The sequence below is a fragment of the Mustela nivalis genome (assembly GCF_964662115.1).
Source record: "Mustela nivalis genome assembly, chromosome: 2".
Lineage (NCBI taxonomy): Eukaryota > Metazoa > Chordata > Mammalia > Carnivora > Mustelidae > Mustela > Mustela nivalis.
In genome coordinates this window covers 134,562,077-134,582,813 of record NC_139021.1, presented here as the reverse complement: position 1 = coordinate 134,582,813, position 20,737 = coordinate 134,562,077, and the positions used below count along the sequence as shown (strand labels likewise).

At 40.0% G+C, this 20,737-nt stretch overlaps 4 protein-coding genes and 1 long non-coding RNA gene across 25 annotated transcripts in view; 3 read left to right on the top strand and 2 right to left on the bottom strand.

Moving 5' to 3' along the window:
- Positions 1-6,715, top strand: part of CFAP70 (cilia and flagella associated protein 70) — a 113,380-nt gene extending 106,665 nt beyond the window's left edge. For all 12 annotated transcript variants that reach the window (XM_082716711.1, XM_082716706.1, XM_082716713.1 and 9 more), the window contains 2 exons: positions 4,370-4,417; positions 6,420-6,715. In XM_082716711.1, coding sequence (XP_082572837.1) covers positions 4,370-4,417; positions 6,420-6,500 — 129 coding nt within the window. In that variant the 3' untranslated portion in view covers positions 6,501-6,715. The remainder of the gene's footprint in view (positions 1-4,369; positions 4,418-6,419) is intronic.
- Positions 6,135-7,665, bottom strand: LOC309856390. The gene is made up of 2 exons (XR_014307166.1): positions 7,343-7,665; positions 6,135-6,677 (listed from the first exon to the last, which is right to left on the bottom strand). It is a non-coding gene; the product is annotated as an uncharacterized lncRNA (long non-coding RNA).
- A 152-nt stretch (positions 7,666-7,817) lies between these two features.
- Positions 7,818-9,711, top strand: MRPS16 (mitochondrial ribosomal protein S16). The gene is made up of 3 exons (XM_082716211.1): positions 7,818-8,069; positions 8,512-8,772; positions 9,469-9,711. The coding sequence occupies exons 1-3, from the start codon at positions 8,057-8,059 to the stop codon at positions 9,600-9,602; spliced, it is 408 nt and encodes a 135-aa protein (XP_082572337.1). The 5' UTR covers positions 7,818-8,056; the 3' UTR covers positions 9,603-9,711.
- A 1,664-nt stretch (positions 9,712-11,375) lies between these two features.
- DNAJC9 (DnaJ heat shock protein family (Hsp40) member C9) lies at positions 11,376-16,548 on the top strand. Of its 2 annotated transcripts, none has more exons than XM_082716111.1 (5): positions 11,376-12,158; positions 12,332-12,472; positions 13,019-13,273; positions 15,349-15,435; positions 15,711-16,548. In XM_082716111.1, exons 1-5 carry the CDS (start codon positions 11,979-11,981, stop codon positions 15,939-15,941), a joined length of 894 nt encoding a protein of 297 aa, XP_082572237.1. In that variant the 5' UTR covers positions 11,376-11,978; the 3' UTR covers positions 15,942-16,548. The 2 variants fall into 2 exon arrangements, with proteins under 2 accessions (XP_082572237.1, XP_082572238.1); XM_082716112.1 differs by having other exon boundaries at positions 11,700-12,158; positions 15,788-16,548.
- Positions 16,549-17,102: 554 nt separating this feature from the next.
- The window catches only part of FAM149B1 (family with sequence similarity 149 member B1), a 79,240-nt gene continuing 75,605 nt past the window's right edge, over positions 17,103-20,737 (bottom strand). For all 9 annotated transcript variants that reach the window (XM_082715786.1, XM_082715792.1, XM_082715789.1 and 6 more), the window contains 2 exons: positions 19,585-19,663; positions 17,103-18,327 (listed from right to left, as the gene is read on the bottom strand). In XM_082715786.1, coding sequence (XP_082571912.1) covers positions 18,254-18,327; positions 19,585-19,663 — 153 coding nt within the window. In that variant the 3' untranslated portion in view covers positions 17,103-18,253. The remainder of the gene's footprint in view (positions 18,328-19,584; positions 19,664-20,737) is intronic.

Genomic DNA, 20,737 nt, shown 5'->3' with positions numbered 1-20,737 from the left:
GGTTGGTTAAACATCGAACTTGGCTTTGGCTCAGGTCATAATCTCAGGTCATGGGATTGAACCCTGTGTCAGGCTCTGTCCTCAGCTCAGACTCTGGTTGGGATTCTCTCTCCCTCTCCCTCTGCCCCCTGCTTGTGATCTCTCTCTAAAGTAAATAAATAAATCTTTTTTTTAAAAAAGGCATTTGGGGGGACATTTGGAAAAATCAGAATGAGGTATATAAGTTAGATAATAGTATTGTATTTATGCTAATCAGCTGATTTTGATAATTACACTGAGGTTGTGTAAGACTGTCCTTGAAAACACATACTGAAGTATAAAATTACATCATTCTGCAATTTATTCTCAAATGGTTCCAGAAAAGTTAAAATATATACTTATATGTGTGTATGTGTACAGAGAGAACTATTCATGTAATCTGCCTTTAACCTGAAATTATGTTGAAAAAATTAAAAGGTAATTCATTAAGATAATGCAAATTAACAACACACTACATATTCACTAGAATGGCTTGAATAAAAAAGATTGACAATACCAAATATTGACAAGGATATGGAGAAACCGGGACCCTCGTACATTGCTGGTGGGGTTGCAAATTAGTACATACACTTTAAAATACAGTTTAGTGGATTCTTGAAAAGTTAAACATTTACTTTCCACATATCCCAGTGATTCCACTTCTCTATATCTAGTTCAGAAAAGTGAACATATGTCCACACAAATGTTTCTCTATTTCATTGCAGCATTTAATAATAGTTAAAGACTGGAAACATTCCAAATGTCCATCAGTGAATTGACAAACAAAATGTTGTATATGTACACAATGAAGTACTACTCAGCAATAAAAATGAAATTCTGGGGGCGCCTGGCTGGCTCAGACAGTGGAGCATGGGACTCTTGATCTCATAGTTGTGAGTTCAAGCCCCATGTTGGATGTGGAGTCTACTCAAGAAAAAAATGAAATTATGATATATGTGACAATATGAATGAACCTCAAAAACATTATGCCAAGGGAAAGAAGCCAGGTGCAATAGATTATATATCATTTTATTCAATTTATATGAATTTAGGGAAACTATTGAGATAAAAATAGATCCCTAGTTCCCTTAGGGCCAAGGATGGGAATTGGGATTGATTGCAAACAGGAATGAAGGAACTTTTGGGGAGTGATAGAAATCCTCTAAAACTGATTGTGGTGATGGTTGCACATTTGAACCTTAAAATTAGTGAATTTTATGGTGTGTAAATCATACCTCAATAAAGCTATTTTAAAGACTATAAATCCCCCCCAAAATGAGGAACAAATGGACTATTCAGTAAATACTAATGGAGCAACAGGCTATCCATATGGAAAAAATTAGTTCACATACACACACACATCCAGCTGGCATAAAGGCCTAAATCTTAAAACCTTGGCCTGCTTAGGAGAAAATATAGAGAAGACCTCTATAGCCTCAGGGTGTGCAAGCTTTCTTATGACCATAAAAGCACTAGTCAAAAATAAAATACCATAAATTAACAACTTTAGAATTGGAAACATGCATAACAAAACACTAAAAACTCAAGGACTTTATTATAAATATGTCCTACAATAAGGGGAAAAAACCTACAAACAATCTGATTGAAAAACAGCCACAGAGGCTCCAGCGTGGCTCAGTCACTTAAGCGTCAGTCTTGATTTTGGCTCAGGTAATGATCTCAGCCTTGTGAAACTGAGCCCTGCTTTGGGCTCTGCACTAGGTGTGGAGCCTACTCGGGATTCTCTCTTACTCCCTCTTCCTCTGCCCCCTGCCTTAAAGTAATTTTTAAAAAATAAAGAGAAATGGTCACGGGATAGGAACATATAATTTGCCGAAGTAGAAATTATTAAAGTTAATAACTGTATGAAAAGAAGTTCTGCCTTGGGGCGCCTGGGTGGCTCAGCGGGTTAAAGCCTCTGCCTTCAGCTCGGGTCATGGTCTCAGGGTCCTGGGATTGAGCCCCCACATCAGGCTCTCTGCTTTGCGGGGAGCCTGCTTCCTCTTCTCTCTCTCTGCCTGCCTCTCTGCCTACTTGTGATCCCTCTCTCTGTCAAATAAATAAATAAAATCTTAAAAAAAAAATAAGAAAAAAAGTTCTGCCTCATTTGTAATCATGAAAATGCTGTTTAAAATGACAATGTGACAGGGTGCCTGGGTGGCTCAGTTGGTTAAGTGTCTGCCTTCGGCCAAGGTCATGATCCCAGGATGGGATTGAGTGAGCAGGGAGCCCTCTTCTCCCTCTCCTTCTGCCTCTCCCCTCTGCTGCTGTGCTCTCTCTGAAATAAACAAAATCTTTTTAAAAAATGACAGTGTGACAGAAATTCACACCTATCAGATTGGCAAAAATTAGTCTGATATAATCAACATTGATAAGGATTCTCGTAATTGCTAGTGGATATAAATTGGTACAATTACTTTGAAGTGCAATATGGTAGTATTTACCCAAATTCATATCTACAACTTGGCAATTTTATTATCTAGATACATTCCTAAGAAAAATACCAGAAGGGGTGCCTGGGTGGCTCAGTGGGTTAAGCCGCTGCCTTCGGCTCAGGTCATGATCTCAAGATCCTGGGATCAAGTCCCGCATCGGGCTCTCTGCTCAGCAGGGAGCCTGCTTCCTCCTCTCTCTCTCTGCCTGCCTCTCTGCCTACTTGTGATCTCTCTCTGTAAATAAATAAATAAAATCTTTTTTAAAAAAAGAAAAAGAAAAAGAAAAATACCAGAAGACATGTACAAGAATGTTTACTGCAGCATTTTCCATAATAGCAAAAAAACTTGGCACTCTTTTTGAAATCATTTTGGCTGTTCCAGATCCTCACACCATTTGGACCTCTGCCTCCCTAAGACAGAAATGAAACAAAGGTAATGCTGACAGAAAAGGAAGATGTGCTAGAAAAACAACTGAAATTCCATGAACCTCAGGGGGGAAATCTTTGAAGTGTAGATATCATGGGAGAGTCTTTTAAACACTGAAAGTTTTGTGAACAGTAAAAATTTACCATGAACTAGCACTGTTCGGGAAATTAGACTAGATATTCACTAAGTTTCCTTCTAGCCTGAACATTCTGTAGTTTCCATATCTATTTAATATTCTGTATTATGCATGTAGTTCCTATTTATGTATTTCCCATGACATTGCATACTCTAATTTGTTATGCAAAAACGTTTTAAGTATAATAGTGAATTCATATTATTCTCCTTTAACTCCTAGGTGAGTGCTTCATGCAAAGAATAACTGGGAGGAATAGTTAGTGTTCTCATCTCATATCCAGATCAGCATGGAAGTAATTCCAGTATCTGCTTTTCCTAATACATAGGATAAGGTATAATAATTAAAAACTTGGACTCTGGAGCCAGGCTGCACTGTTTAAAAACCTAACTCCTGGGGCGCCTGGGTGGCTCAGTGGGTTAAAGCCTCTGCCTTTGGCTCAGGTCATGATCTCAGGGTTCTGGGATCGAGCCCCGCATTGGGCTCTCTGCTCAGCGGGGAGCCTGCTTCCCCCTCTCTCTCTGACTGCCTCTCTGCCTACCTGTGATCTCTGTCTGTCAAATAAATAAATAAAATCTAAAAAAAAAAAAAACAAAAAACTAACTCCTCCACTTATTAGCTTCATAACCCTGGGAAATTATTTGTCCTCTCTGTGCTTAGGTTATTTCTACCTGTAAACATAGAATTGTAAATAATAGGTTTTCTCCTAGAGTTGTTTGAGGTTTAGGAATGAAAGTATGTAAAGTGCTTAAAACAATGTAAACAATTAAGACAATGTAAACCACAAAGTATTATATAGATTTTATCTATTATTAACAAAATGGCTTTAGTCCTGAGAGAAGCATGTAACTCATGATGCTTTCAGGGGGAAGAAGAATGAGAGATGAAGTTATCTTTAAGCTTTTTTTTTTTCATTTTTAAAAATTTTCTTTTTTATTGTATTATTATTTTTTAATGTAGGCTCCTTGCCCAAGGTGGAGCCCAATGCAGGGCTAAAACTCAGGTCCTTGAAATCAAGACCTAAGCTCAAGTGTCAGATTTTTAACAAACTGAGCCACCCAGGTGCTCTTCTTTAAACTTTTTGAAACAAAGAATATATGTGTGTATATATATTATGTGTATATATATCATATATATGCATCATATATATGAGATATATATAGATATCTATATCTATCTATCTATCTATCTATCTATCATCACCTATCACCTTTCATTTTCCTGCTTCCTCTTTGAATTCAGAGGTTCTTAATTAAGAAGGTATGGAGTCCTCTCTCTTGGTAGAAATATTTGTGGCAACATACTTTCCTACCATTATGTTTATGTCATTATCACCAGCTGCTGCTCTTTTTTTCAGGCTGGACGGCAAGTGGAAGCAGAGCAGGCCTATAAGTACACAATGAAGGTACGATGCAGACGCCTCTGCAATTTTTACTGTACTGAGGTTGGGCAGTTGGGAAGAAGATGCTGGCTTGATTCGGGACTTCAGAGCATTCCATCATTTCATAATGTGAATACTTTTCTAGAGGCTCTACTTATCATCTTTGCCATTATCATAGCGCTGCTGGGGGATTGGAATAACCAAGCCACCCAGGTGTGCCACCTCCCCTTTTTAAAAGATTTTGAGAGAAAGAGCAGAGCTAGAGAGAGAGCACAAGTGTGTAGATGGGGGAGGTTTCTACCTCTTTAGAGAATTTGGTTTAATGGAAAGACAGATGGCCAGGGTGTGAGTAGACCTGAATTATGGTCCTAGTTTTGCCACTAACTTTACTGTGTTAACTTCTTTGAGCCTCATTTTCCACATGTACACTGAAGGTATATATAGGTCAACAAATTTCGTGTAAAGGGCAAAACAGTATTTTTGGCTTTGTGGGCCAAACGGTCTCTATTATGTCTATTACCCTCTGCCCTTGTAGTGCAAAAGGAGCCACAGATAACACATAAACAAATGAGCATGGTTGTATTTCAAATAAAACTTTACTTAACAAAATAGCAAGCTAGATTTGACTCATAAGCAGTAATCTGCCAACCCCTGGTCTATTATATTATGAATTACAGTTCATAATTAGTGGCTTTATTTTTCTCATCTAGTGAAAAGCCCAAGGCTGGTACCAGAGCTCCACAATGTCACCAGAGACCCAAACTTTCTTTTTCTTTTTTTCCAAACTCTTTCTGTTCCACCAATCATAGAATGCAGTTCCCATCCTTCATAGTTGCAAGACAGCCATTGTTGCTCAAACCACCATATACTTGCTTCAGACAAAATAAAGAATAAAAGGGAGGAAAGAACAAAGAGGACATCCTAACTATTACCCTTCCTTTTAAGAAGCAGTGACTTTATGGGGATAAAAGATACAGCATAGGGAATATGGCCCATGGTATTATAATAGTGTTGTGTGGTGACAGATGGTAGCTGTACCTGTAAGCAGTGTAATGTGTAGATTTAAAATCACTATGTTGAACCATAAGTGACTCTTAATCTCCCAAAACAAACTGAGGGTTGCTGGGGGGAGGGGGGTTGGGGGAAGGGGGGTGGGGTTATGGACATTGGGAAGGGTATGTGCTATGGTGAGTACTGTGAAGTGTGTAAACATGGTGATTCACATACCTGTACCCCGGGGGATAAAAATATATTATATGCTTATAAAAAATAAAAAATTTTAAAAAAATCACTATGTTGTACAAATGAAACATAGTGTGTCAACTATACTCATAAAAAATAAAGATGTTTAATTCACACGTACATAGCATTTGATGGTAAAGAAAATCATTTTCAGAGAAAAGTATCTACTTTTGGGTGTGGAGAGGGTGCAGGAGAAGCAATGACCTTGGCCTACATTTCATTGGCCACAATTGGTCATAAGACTACCCCTAGCTCTAACAAAAGAAGGAAATGAAGCTTTGTAGCTTGCTGCATTCCTGCCCTGAAAAGAAATGAAGATTTTGTTAGAAAGAGAGTGGGTATTCAGTAGGCAACTAAATATCTCTACTACACATCTAGAGGCTAAAAATAAATTCAGATCTAGTATCTGTTTTGTGTGTCTTTGATTCCTGTGACTTGCCAAACTGGAATATTGTAGTCAAGATAGACTGGGTGATAATGTGAATTTAAAAAACAAAACAGAACAAAACAAAACACAACACTTTATTATTAAAGTTATTTAACAAAAAATACACAAGTTGTAAATGTTCATATTACTTGAATTTTCATAAAGTGAACATGTCCATGTAATCAGCACAATGTTCTGAGGTCTTTTAACGGAGTCACCATGAAATAGGGAATAAAGGAAGAGCCCAATTTCAGGCCAAGAAACCGTATTCTTTAACTATGGCCCAGTAAATGAAGGGCTTCGATATCGGTATATCAGGCATGATACAAATCCTTCCCTTCCTTCCTTCTCATGCAGCTGAAACTAAAAGATAAGGCCCTGCTTGCAGAAATCCACACGGTACAGGAGGCAGTTGGCTTTGGAAATCCATCTTTCTGACATCCTTCGCTGAAGATCTGTGTGGAACTCTGAGCTCCTTTCCTTCCAAGAGAGATTAAACCCTGGACATTTCACCATATGAGGCCTGGGGATGGAAAGTACCATCCCCATTCACTTATTTCCGTTGGCTAATTTACTGGATGGCTGTTACTGGATATTTTACAGGTTGACAATACACTGCATGACAATAAAAAATGAAAAAGATTCAAAATTCATCAGTGTGGTTCTGGATTTAATTAAGGTCTACTGAGGTATATATAAGAATATAATTACTTATTTGTGTGATTAAGGTAAAGTGGGTTCATTATTAGGGTTTCTGTTTAAAAGCTTACCAGGTCATTCCTGGACTGATAAGGCCAACTTCTAAGGTCTCTGGCTAGGCTCACTTTCTGGAACTTGAGAATTAAGGCATTAATTTCTAAGGTGGACCTAAAGGAAGACTACTCTGCTGGGTCACTGTATTAGGACAAACACATTAGTTGTAGCCAGACCCTTTGGATCCAGTGGTGAACAGAGCTGAACAGAGAAGTCTGCCGAAGGTGGAGGTACTGACTACCTCTAAGCAAGGGTATCTTCGTGGATCTAAATCACAAGGGCTCCAAGAAGAGTCCATGAACTTTAAGAGATGCAAAATTCCTCTTAACTGAGGCCAGTATTCTAAGACTAAAGATGACAAAGGAACATTATTACTTCACTCCTGTCCTGATCACTGCATAGCAAAACCAGGAATCAAGAGTCCTCTTCCTTAATTTTTTAAAGAAGGTGCAGAAAATTGGAGGGAGGTGGGAGAAAGGAGGGAATGTGGGAGGCATATTAATAAACAAGAATAAAACAAACCCTACATTCATTTATAGTCCGCGTGCAGTCTTAGTTCTAACGCTACTTTAAGAAATCCTTCTGAGGCAACAAGTATCAGGTTCGCCTTGTCCTCTGCTCCCCCAGGACTGTGCGCTGACCACCTCCGTGGACTCTGGAGTAAACCCAGCATCTCCCCCACGTGACTGTGAGCTTCCGAGGGGCAGGACAGCGCCCTTTCAGGTAGACAATTCTCAGCACTGCACTTTGGCTCTAAACACGTGCTCTAACGTTCGCTGGAAGAATGGATTTGTGGAACACTTTAACACTTCTGGCTACTCCCTGGGATTCGCCCAATATTCCTCACTCCATCAGGAACTCAGAACCCGGTGTAAGCCGAGAACATCCACACAGCTCAACTGATGCTACCACCCCAAGTATACGCAAACTGCAGCGCGCCTCTTTTACGGCAGTTTAAGGTACGTTAGAGTCGTGGCGTTGCATTATGGGAAGTGTAAGGGCGGGAAAGCGGAAGGGGCGGGGATAGAAAGCGGAAGGGGCGGGGCGAGCGGCGTCTTTCCCTCCCTGCATAGGGGCGGTAGGGCTTGGGTGGCAGGGTGGTGTGGTCCGGGGTGTTGCAGTGTGGACTTTGCGTTTGTCCTCCGCCCCACCCGAGGCGGTAGAGCTGATTGGTGGCGGGAGGCTGTGCACTTGGAGGCGCGGCAAGTGGCGCACAGGCCTCGGCGCACGTTGGCTGCACCATGGTCCAGCTCAGTGAGTGACCTTCCGGGTGGTCGCGGGGCCGGGAGGCGTATGGGACCCGATGAAGCAGCTCTTCTAGTTGAGCTGGAGGCAATCCGAACTTGAAACAGCCACACTACCTTACGTTTGTCCCTCTCCTCAGGTTTTTCTCACTTAATCTTTCCTTAAAATTTATGAGACAAATGGAGTTCAGTTTCTAGATAGGCGGCTGAGGGTCCGTCATGGTCACAGAGCTATTAAATGGCAGGCTGGTGTTGAGCGGATTGAGGAGGTAGTGGTTTCTGCCTGATGTGCATGAGAGGAGTTTCACAAATACACCATCTAAACTGGGTTGACAATAATTGGTTGGATGCAAGCAAGCCCCTTCAGTTGAGGAAGGGGCTTGTTTTATCTATCTCATTTTGTCCATTTTATGTACTCAGTTCTTGTGTATTAACAACTTAATTCTCTGCAGCTACTGTCCTGTGCAAAGCCTATCGTGGAGGCCATTTAACCATCCGTCTTGCCCTGAGTGGGTGTACCAACCGGCCTTTCTACCGCATTGTGGCTGCTCACAACAAATGCCCCAGGGATGGCCGTTTCGTGGAGCAGCTGGGCTCCTATGATCCACTGCCCAACAGTCATGGAGAGAAAATCGTTGCTCTCAACCTAGAACGGATTCGGCATTGGATTGGCTGTGGGGCCCACCTCTCTAAGCCTGTGGAGAAGCTTCTGGGTAACTCAGCTCTAACCTTACTTCATTGAGGGGATATTCAGTTGAAGTCAGTTTCAGAATGATAAGAGTTAAGAATGATTTTCATTACCTCAGGCTGCTTAGGGCTAGGGTGAAAGCTGAAGTTGTGATCTAATTGTCATTTTGACTGGAGATCCCTTTTGTGGAACTTATGAGACTTGCTGAGTGAATGGGATTTTGTACTGAAAATGGGAATAATGTGTCTTGAATGGCTATCTGTCCATTTATCTTTTTTCAAATAAGGACATTAGCGTTAGGAAGTAACATCCACGGTCTCCTTGTAGTAAATGGAAGGGAGGGAGTTGGGGGAAGAGATAGTTTGGCAAGAGAGGAGCTTGGTTTATTTTTTTTTATTATTATTATTTTTTAAAGATTTTATTTATTTATTTGGCAGAAAGAGATCACAAGCAGGCAGAGAGGCAGGCAGAGAGAGAGGAGGAAGCAGGCTCCCTGCTGAGCAGAGAGCCCGATGCGGGCCTCGATCCCAGGACCCTGAGACCATGACCCAAGCCGAAGGCAGAGGCTTAACCCATTGAGCCACCCAGGCGCCGGAGGAGCTTGTTTTAAATTCTTGCTGTAGGTCAGGTCTCTGTTAGACCTCAGCTCTGTGAGGCTAAGTTCCCAGGGCATCATTGGCTTATACCATGTTATAATGAATGGAAATCCTGTTGCTTTTAGGTCTTTCTGGCTTTTTCCCTCTGCATCCCATGATGATCACAAATGCCGAGAGGCTGCGAAGGAAACGGGCACGCGAAGTCCTCTTAGCATCTCAGAAAACAGATACAGAGGCTACAGAAGCAAAAACGAGCTGACTTCAATGAGCAGAGCATTGGGAGAAAGGTCAAAGTCCTCTTAAAACACTTATGCAGAGCGCTTAGTCTTATTAGATTTGGAGGTCAATAAATGGAGTTTTCTGCGTCACCTATGCTCTTCTGGACTGTCCTGAGCTGGACTCAGAGTAATTTGTTCTTTCTGACATAGAGCTGGGTCCAGATACTAGTGAGCTTTTTTAGCCTTCATTGAGAAAAGACAGTGGCTCTGGGGTGTTGTACTTTTGGGTTGGGCCCTGGATCTATCAGACAACTTTACAGTCTGCTGCCTTGCATTACTTCCCTGTGTGAAAGCCCCCAGCAAGCCTGTCCATGGTCTGTCTGTGCAATTCGTTCCTTAATTATTTATGGTCAACCCACTAGCTCAAGAACACAGTTACTTTGCTTATTTATTTATTTATTTGTTTGTTTATTTATTTATAGTTACTTTCTCTTGTTTGACATATAATCTCAAATTTACAAAGGGAGATTTTTTTTAAATGAGACTTTAGGCTTTAATAGCATACTTTTAGAATGAGAAACTGGAAGAAACGTAATATTGAAAAGTACCTACATACATTCTTGACCCTTTACAGGTAGAGGTTATTCATGAGGATTATTAGGTATCATGAAAGGGGGTAAGATTGTCTCCATTTTATTGAAGAGAGATTGAGGTTCAGATGTGGAAACTTGACCAACGCCATCTCTTTTCATTTGGGCAGAGCTAAGATTCATACCCCAAATGCATATCTGGAGAGCCCTTTCCAACACATTATATTGTCTATGGCAGTGTGAGTGTGAGATGAGCAAAGATGAGGGGTTTTTCAAAAGTCCACTTAAAAAGCCAGTGATAGAATGAGGTTTAGGTGTCATGAGTTTGATTAACAAATGACTGGCTGTGACCCAAGCCCAAAATGTCACATCTGCTTCACCAGAACTGCAGGACAAGCACAAGTGTGGATCAGAGGATTTTAGCACACTCTGGGTGATATAATTTCAAATTCTGGCACAGGACTAGGATATAGAGCTGACAGAGGAGATACTAAAGCCCAATCAGTGTACCAACTTATTTTCTGGGTTTTATATATTGAGAACAATTATCAGCCATCTCATTATGGGGTCAAGACTCCCCAGGGTTGTCTCTGGTGGGCCTCCCTTGCTTTGAGGGGACTTTGAAGGCAGGGCAGGCTGAGAAGAACTGACTGGATTTGATCATGGATGTGGGAAAGAAAAATGCTATGAAAACCATGGGAACTCTGGAAGTTAAAATAATACACTCTGGAGAGTTTAAGGTTTTTGGATAAGCTTTAATTGATAGAACAGAGAAGAATGATTATGAAAAGTATTGACTAGTAAAGGGAACTGCTGGGAAATTGGTTAAGGTATTATTTTGATCTATTGAATTTCTGCTAACTCAAGTATTCACTTTATGCCCTGATCTTCCTGTGATTTGTGTATATATACTTCCTGTGTGAGCACATCGTGTCCCTAATTTCCAGGTTTCCATAGCTTTAGCCTTACTTTGGATCTGTTGACACAGTTTCTCACCATCTTAGTTGATTACATCAGTTTATGTTGCTGTCACCTCAAATCCAACATGTGCAAACCTAGCTCTGCATTAAAAAAAGAAAGAAAGAAAGAAAGAAAAGCCTTTGCTTCAGCAGCCCTATTTTTACTCAGATGAGGGTTTGGGTCATGTTACCTTAACCAAAGTAGAAGGTGATTAGGAACTGGAAGGTGAGGGGGTATGATTCTGTAATAAATGTTAGTTTTTAAAAGGCCAGTATTTTGTGCTTTTGGTTTACGCTTTTTTCTTGCGGGAATTAGGGAAAGTGCTTCCCTAGAAGTCCCAGCCAGTAGGTTAATAAATTACCGGTTCTTAAGAGTTTTGCGTACACTTGTCAGGATCACTGAAAAAGAACAAATCTAACAATGTTGAACCATGTCAAATCGCCAAAAGCTGATATTATGCAGTTTTTTACTTTAAAAAAGCAAACAAAACAGCAGTATGTAGTTTCGATGTGGTATGACGTGCCATATATTAAATGAACTGCACTGCGACTCTGGTGAGAAGATAAGCGCCAGGTTTCTCGAGTAAGGGGTGAAGGGCGTCTGGCGCCGGGGCCTCGGGTAACCACAAGAGAGGAAGCTCCTGCCGCGGCTCCGATCCTTTTAAGTCTTGGCCACGCCCCTGTTTTGCAGCTGCCGTAGAGTGCGACGTCGTGCCACGCCTATTGGGCGCTTTTTATGACGCAGTAGGCCGCGGGGTTTTTTTTTTTTTTTTTGCGCGGGAAAAGGGGGCAGTCTGGAGCTCTAGGCTGTGTTGCTTGGACCGGCAGTTTCTGTGGAGTTGCCGCTCGCTCTCTGTCCCTGCCGGCTATGGGGTTACTGGAGCTGTGTGAGGAAGTGTTTGGTACCAATGACCTTTACCGAGTGTTGGGCGTGCGGCGCGAGGCCTCGGACGACGAGGTCCGACGCGGCTACCACAAGGTATCCCTGCGGGTGCATCCGGACCGGGTAGGCGAGGACGACAAAGAGGACGCCACCCGCCGCTTCCAGGTGCGCAAGTCCCGCTCCACTGGCCGCCTGCATTTTTCTCTGTGTTCTGGCCGCCCGGAGCTTCCCAGGCGGAGTGCACCCAACATGGCCTGGTGTTTTTCTAATTTTTATTTCTCGCAGCGCGGTTTCATCGAGGGATGCGAGGGTGACTTTTTGTTGCTTTTAACCTGCAGATCCTCGGGAAAGTCTATTCTGTTTTGAGCGACAAAGAGCAGAGAGCATTGTACGATGAACAGGGAACCGTAGACGAAGATTCTGATGTGCTCAGCCAAGATCGGGACTGGGAGACGTACTGGAGGTTACTTTTTAAAAAGGTAGAGGACCCTGGAAATTTCTTTGTGGTGGTTCTCTTCATTCATTCAACAAACGTTTATTGAATGGTTTTAAGTACTGCATTTTGTGTTGCGTAGGAATGAGGAATTTCCGTTTCACCTTAAAATACGCATATGTGCAAGTATTCTTCGGGATATAACATATCTTTGAAGAAGAATTAGTCTGTTTAACCGTCAAACATAGGTACTTTTACTGAAATGGGTCTTTAATTTCCTGTTGATGTAGAGCAGTTGCAGGGGAAAAGGTTTAATATTTTATAAGGTAATGCTTTATTTTACATATCGACATGTAAGTCTTGAGTTCTGGGAAACTTTCTTTAAATTTTCCTGGTCTGTAGTTCAGTAGTTGTGAAGGTTGGAATAGGGAAAACTCTGGAAAAGCTTTGGCATAGAAAGTGTGGTTCCTTGCAACAATTTCAACTGAAGCACCTGTTGTACTTGGGACTTTCAACACCTCAGTCTAGTTTTACTAGTATACTTTTTATTTAAAATTCTCAGAGTTAAAGCATATGTTTCTCATTTGTTCAGATATCTCTAGAAGACATTCAAGCTTTTGAAAAGACATACAAAGGTTCTGAAGAAGAGCTGGCAGATATTAAACAGGCCTATTTGGATTTCAAGGGTGACATGGATCAGATCATGGAGTCTGTGCTGTGTGTGCAGTACACAGATGAACCCAGGATAAGGAACATTATTCAGCAAGCCATTGATGCTGGAGAGATCCCGTCCTATAATGCCTTTGTCAAAGAATCGAAGCAAAAGATGAATGCAAGGAAAAGGAGGGTGAGATTTTGAATGCTGTTTTTTTATATGTCAGTTGATTCCAAAAAGAATGTGAGGGTATTTACAATAATAGAAATATATAAGGTTACTGAGATGAGAGTAAGGGTTAACTCTTTTCTAATAAAATGAGCATATGAGCTCTTTAAGAGAAACTTTTTTCCCCTAGTATGTTATGCTCAAGAGGATTTTGCTAGGTGGATTGTTTAATATCATCTTAAAATAACACTGAAACATTCTTTATGTGGGCCTTCTTGTAGCTTTGTCACAGTTTTCCTCAAGAGAGAAAGTATGGAGTTCAGATACATAAGGTGGACAATGGTTCTCACTTGATTAAAAGATGGGGAGAGGGTGACTAAAACTTTCCTTTTTTTTTAAAAGATATTTATTTATTTGACAGACAAGTAGGCAGAGAGAGAGAGGAGAGGAGGAGGCAGGCTCCCCGCTGAGCAGAGAGCCTGATGTGGGACTCGATCCCAGGACTCTGGGATCATGACCTGAGCTGAAGGCAGAGGCTTTAACTTACTGAGCCACACAGGCGCCTTCTAAAACTTTTTTTGAACTGTGTCTTGTTAATACAGATTTTCTTTTGTTCTTGCCCAGATTGACTCTTGAATTGGACCCAGAATATACATTTCTAAAAAAATGATTTAGTTTATTTTGATGAAAGTGTCTTCCCAAACACACTTGAAGAGGAAAACTTGTAGCTTCTGTAGAGTTGGTTAGGATAGGGATGATGGCAGGGAAAAGGAGCTTAAAGACAAGACAGCTAAAGTTCTGGGACACAAGCCTCTGTGTCACTGGTCTTTTGGGGAGGACCAGACTGGTACTGAAGTAACCATTGCCTCAACCTGGCTCAGTGGAGAGTAGTGTCATATTTTAGGTCTCTGGTGGGTGCCTCATTTTCTGTCGCTGAATTGGAGGTGGAGGTAGGTCTGCAATTTTGATACAAGATACATACAGGGGAAAGCTTGGGGGGGGGTGCGCACATGGAATGTGTATCAAGATTATCATTTTGGGGGTGCATTGCTGACTCAGGCAATAGAGCGTCTGACTCTTAATCTCAGGGTTATGAGTTCAACCCTAACATTGGGCATGGAGCCTACTTTAGAAAAATCATTTTGGCTTATAGGCTGCATCTGTGTGGGCCCACTCTGACAGTTTCAGCTGGTAGTCATTTTCTCCAGTGTAGCTGAGCACAGCTGTATCCAATAATAGGATATTAGCTTGAGAAACTTTCTTAGAGTTGGGGGCAGGTGGATGGCATAGTTCTTTAGAGAGACTGGCAAATCTAGGGAGTGGTATATAGTTTTAAAAGAATTTAATGCAAGGACTAAAAGTAGACAGTGAAAACACTTTTTATTGGAATAACAAAACCCTAATGTATCAGCATCCCAGTATTTATAGAGTGTTCATTGATACTTAGAAAATTGACTGGGGTTTGGGACCTATTATAGTGTTGTTGCCCTAAAGGAACAAAGTCATTAACCTTTCCCAAGGTATTCTCCCCCCCCCCCCAAGGTATTCTTATGGTATTTTGGAATCAGTGCCATAGGAAAATTTGGCAGAAGGTGGCTTTGAAATTAGATAAAGAAAGGTTAAAACTGAATTTGTTAGTGTTTATTCTGACTACTTGGGAGTTTTAAACCAGGGTTACTCAAGGCTGCCACCAAGTCACATGTAGTTAAAAAGTAGGTTTCTAGAGGAGAGGAATTTAGATGCCTGTAATCCTGGCAACATTTTTGAAGACATCCTTGATTAAATGACCTTTCTTTGCTCTCCTAGCATTTTGTTTTTATTCTTACCGCATGGTTTAAGAATACTAAACTACTTGCTACCCCTAGCTAGTAAAAATTGGGGAAACTTAGAAATGCTTATTAGAATCAGAGGATCTACTGCATGCTGTCAGCAGTGTCTTCTTTTAATGAATGACATATTTATGTAATTGTCTTGTTTTAATCTATATATCCTTCAAATTGAAAGCTTCTTACCATAGATTTTCTTTTGGGAAAGAGGGTATATTTTTAGTATATGCTAGGTTGCCATGGAGTCTATCTAATAATGAGTTTCTGATTTAGGCTCAGGAAGAGGCTAAAGAAGCAGAAATAAGCAGGAAGGAGCTGGGTCTTGATGAAGGAGTAGATAACTTGAAATCAATCATTCAGGTAAGCCTGGCAGGTATTTCTGAAGGTTGTTGCTACTTTTTTCAAGTTCTGATCCCTACTGCTAATACTTTTTTCGTAGTGTATAATGTTGTATTTTGTTTTCTTCTTTAAAAACATAAGTCATATATTATATTTTCATCCTTTTAAAGTGCATAATTTAGTGGCTGTTAAGCATATTCATCAAATTGTAGAACAGCACTAATAGAACATTTTTGTCACCCTAAAAAGAAGCTCGTTTCTCATTAGCTGTCATTCCCTGTTCTCCCTTCCACCAGCCTCTGGCAACCACTATGTATCTTTGTCTCTGGATAGCCTTGTGTTTTGAAAGCTTGTGTTTTAACTTCTTAAACAGAGCAGACAAAAGGATCGGCAAAAAGAAATGGACAATTTTCTGGCTCAAATGGAAGCAAAGTACTGCAAACCTTCCAAAAGAGGAGGGAAAAAAACGCCTCTCAAGAAAGAAAAGAAATAATGGGATTTTCTCTTCAGAAGTCCTTTGGTGTTAATTGGCGCCATTGTAGGCAAGATACAGTCAAGATTTGAAGAGAGAAGTGAACCCTGCTCTTGAGAAAAGCTGTCTTTCCAGCCTAAATTCAGCTCTACTCTAAACCAAGCAGAATCTCTCAACCTGATTTTAGTAATCCTAGAAATCCCCTGACATTCTTTGAGGTCCTGCATGAAGGAATTTGGAGATTTTTGTGGGAATGGGGGAGTGATGTACTTCCTGGCAGTGCGTGCATCTGTGATCTTCTGTACAAGGAACTTCTATCTATAATGTGGGTCTGTCCCATATTGCCTTTAGCAGTTGTTTTGCCGCATGAGTGTGCACACAGCCACAGAGTATTCGGAGTGACGTGTGTGATATTAGAACAGTAATTCTGTTCTAGCTCTGCCTAGCTAGAATGTTTTCAGAACACTTGGTGGACATCTTTCTTTCAAATATTTGCCAGTTTGCTTTCAGGCTTAATGTTCTTGAATAGATCCTCTCTCCTTTTTGTTTTACACAGCCAGGTTTTGTACTCTTTGCTAGAAGTACAGGAGAAACAGATGTTGAGATTACTTTAAGCATCTTTGTAAGACTTGTACATGATGAAATAAACAAGTTAAAAATGACTGTTAAGTTCTGGGGCCTTTTAAATGATCTCAGTGATCATTTAAACTATGATCTAGAAAAACTAGTGTTGAGAGAAGAGAGAAGAAAAGTAACCAAATTAGCTTTATAGTAGGTAGCCAGATTTTAGTAGTATAAAGAAGTTGTCCTGCCTGTAACTGTTCAATGTCTGTCCTTAGGTCACAGATCTTGTTTGAACTTGTTTCCTCATCTGTAAAGGGTGAAGGAGTTGGGCTAAATGACTTCCTAGGGGTTCCTTCGGATTCTCTTAACTTTGAAAGGCAGGCCATCTTGATCCAGTGATTTGTTATGCACTCATGTATTGATTTGTGAGAAGAGTATAGAGATGTTTACATATATTTAGTCAAATTGGTATGTACTCTTCGGAATATATGGACATTTGTTGGCAACTGATAAAGTCTTTGAGTTACAGACTTATGCATATGGTATTGAATATATAACAACCCTTCTGTTACTGAGTTTTATGTATGATTAATCTGAGGTAAGCACATGACACATTTTTAGTTTATGATTACAAATAAGTTAAAAAATACTCTTTAATTATATTAAAATATAATTTAATGCAGGTTGTTTGAAGCATGTCTTCATATGATAGCATTACTACACTTTGATAAAATAAATATTACCCCTATTTATGATCTTTTGAATTTATCCCCTCTGAAGATTTACAGTAAGATCTAAAACTGGTATCATCAAAATTAAAGTTCAGTGAAATTTAAATAAAATTAATTTAAGCCATAGTTAAAACCACTGCTGCATTTATGAGTGTACTCCCAAAAAGGTCCATGGTGAAGTCAGAAGAATGCTGAAGTTCTGTACTTCTGCTCTTAGGATATGTTTATGCTAAACTAATTACCAGAGTTTCTGAAATGTTGAGGTAATGCTGACTCACTAATAGGTTCTACAAATTTTTGAAGTCAGCTTAGAGTTTAAGTAGAAAATCTGTTAAGTTGAGTATAATAGTTAAAAATATATATATATGACCACTGAGGTCCTTTAAGAAGAAAAGAAGCATAATCTAGTAGGAAGCAGGCCTTGTGAAGTTGAGCTGTCCTATCTGAAAATATATATACATTATGACATATAAGTTAGTTTATACCGATGCTCCACATTTATGTCTTTACTTAGCCTTTCCATATCTCTTTGCCTATAAGATTGGACATCTAAAGAGAAAGCTTTATGAGTGACATCTGTTTGATGAGTAACTCGGATTTTGGACAGCTCTGTCTCCTAAAACTGCCTTAAAAATGAGTGGACCTCTCCAGAAATTCATACAAGCAGAAGTATTGTGAGGCCGGTGATAATGTTATCAAACAATTATTTGCTTTTTGTGTATATATAGACTCACAGAATCCTGTAATAATTGAGCTGATCATTGTTAACAGACAACATGAGATTTGGGGATAATAATTCATTTGTTACTTCTTTGGGTACAAATTTTAAGTCCAGTGGAATAGGTTAACTTAGGCTGAGAGAAGACAGGAACTGGAGAGAGAAACAGTACCCATGTAATTTTTGGCGGATCCTCTTTTTTTCTCAGTCAGTTATACCAGAGTAACACTTCATGAAGACGGTTTTAAGTGGTCTCTTGTATACAAGCTTTGTGTCACAAGATGACTGAACACTGATTCATGAATTTTTCTCACGTTGTTCCCTCCAGCCTGAAGCAGTTTCTTCTCATTTCCCCTATGGCCCCTGCCTGCTTCTAGAGACTGGTCCACCTCTGTTCTGAGATTTTGTAGACCCATGTAACTGAGGACCTGTCAGACAAAGGTGACATCATAGAATAACATTAGTAGACATTCTAGATTTGGTAATCTCAAGTTCATATTTAAGGGCTTTTTGGCTTCAGTTATCAGTTGGACTTAAGTTTGGAGACTGGGACTAAGTGATAAAGTATATATTCATCAAGGCAATAAAAACCACATTTGCATTATTTTATCATGTAAAACCAGAAAAACTATAAGATACGAAATCTAGTTTTAGAGAAGAGGCCACTGGGTGCCTGGGTGGCTTAGTTAAGTGTCTGCCTTCGGCCCAGGTCAGGGTCCCAGAGTCCTGGGATTGAGCCCTAAATTGGGCTCTGCTCAGTGGGGAGTCGCTTCTCTCTGCCCTTCCTACTTGCTTGTACGCACGCATGCTCGCTCTCTCAGATAAATAAAATCTTTAGAAAAAGAAAAAGAAAACCATTAGAGAAGAGGCTACTAATTAGAAAGGACTAACATGTCTGTCTGAAATGTTATGACTATCAACAAGGTTGAATGTAGTAACTCCACTCAGAGGCAGCATTGCTTCTGTATGAGGACTAATCTAAGAAAGAATCCATGGAAAGCATTCAGAGACTACCAAACAATGCTTATAGGAAATGAACAAGAGAATTCACTTGGATGACAGAGATGGTTTGAGGCCGATTACTTTTGATTACTCTTCTTAACCGGAAAGCATTTCAACTGCCTAATACTTTTGCTTTCACCTACAACATAAAAATGATCCTGATGGTTGTGAATAATTTATAGGAAGAATTAAGATATCCTTAAGTTTTCTCCCCTTCTATGAAAATATACTCTATAGAATATGACTTAGAAATCAAAACATAATGGGATAAACAGATTCCACAAGTCTTGATATTTTTGAATTTCTTTTTTTTACCTTGGCCTAGCAGGTAACTGACCAAAGCAGTTTATTCTAAGGCGCTTTGGATTTTCCCTATGTAATAAAACCCATGCAGTGTTTGAGTGTTATAAACATGACTTATTTAGCATAAACTTTTTAGATTGGGGAAAAAAAAAAAGTAGTTTATTTTGCCAGAGTGGTGAGAAGTTAATGTATATATCTGGAACTTGGCTCTGAGCAATAGAGGTCGTCTCTGTTTTTCTTATTATCCTATTTCCAAAAGGAATTTGAGGTGATTTACAAAGATGTAGGGAAACAAAATACGATAAAATCTAGAAGAAGGGAAAACAAAGGCAGTGTCTTAACATAGCCACGTCATAGTAAAATAAGAGCCATGGTCCCACCTGTCACTGCAGATCCTCTACCAGGTCGGGCCTGATGAGGATACTCAACAGCACACGAATGATGATACTGTGTATCTGGCTGCAAAAGAGAAAAGATGACACACTTTTTATGATGTGACTTCTCCCAAAGGATAATGTGTTAGTAGGTTTCCAGGGAAAATCTTAAAATCAGACAACCATATAAATGGCATTGTCTGACAGTCTGAGGGACAAGTTGGCCAAATGCGTTCTTTTTTTCAAGTAAAAAATTCCAAGTCAGAGGCCCACAAAGCCATTTGTTAACGTGTAAAAAAATTTTAAGTTCTTTTTTTAATTTTAAGTTCTAAACTTAGTTAATATGCCTTTAAGAAAATCTTAGCGCTTATAAATAATCCATATGGTTTAATATTTTTAAGTATTTATAATTGGCTGCCGAGGGAATTTTATCTAATTTAGACTGTCTGCTGATTGTTTAAAACAACAGAATGGAGCCTTTTCAATAACCTTGAAACACCCTTGACTTTACCTCCATACTTGAGATGTGACTCTCAACATGAAACATTTCAAAATTACCTCAAGGAATTTAAAGATTTTTAGACGTGGGTAAAATACTGAACCAAAAAAAGCTGTCAGTGCCATTCTGCTGGTGCTTCTGGAATAAAGAACATCCCTCTCCATTCCCTGTCAGAGCACTTCAGTCAAGAGGTCTCAGGAATTTTTTTCTGGTGAAGCCTCATATTTTTTTTTTTTAATTGGGGTCACCAAACATCTTTAGGGGACCAGACAGTATATATTTTAGGCTTTGTGGCACATACTGTTGCGGCTATTCCACTCTGCTGTCGTGGGAAAGCAGTCCTAGTACAGTACATAATGAGTATGGTAGCTCTACTGTAATAAAACCTGATGTACAGAAACAGGCCATTTTTGTGGGAAGCCAAATGGCCCATAATAGTTGCTTGCTGACTCCTCTTCGAGATGAGAACACCAAAGAGCAGAGTGCTAGTCTGAAAGTGGCAAGCCAGGGACCCGGATCTGGTGTGCTGCGTTACACTGAGCTACCAGCTCATCTCCCTTTGCATGACAGCACATTGGGAGAGAACTAGCTAAGGTACAAAACTCTTACTTTATTGTTATAAACATCAGGAAAAAAAGAAACTTCATCTGTTTAGTTTAA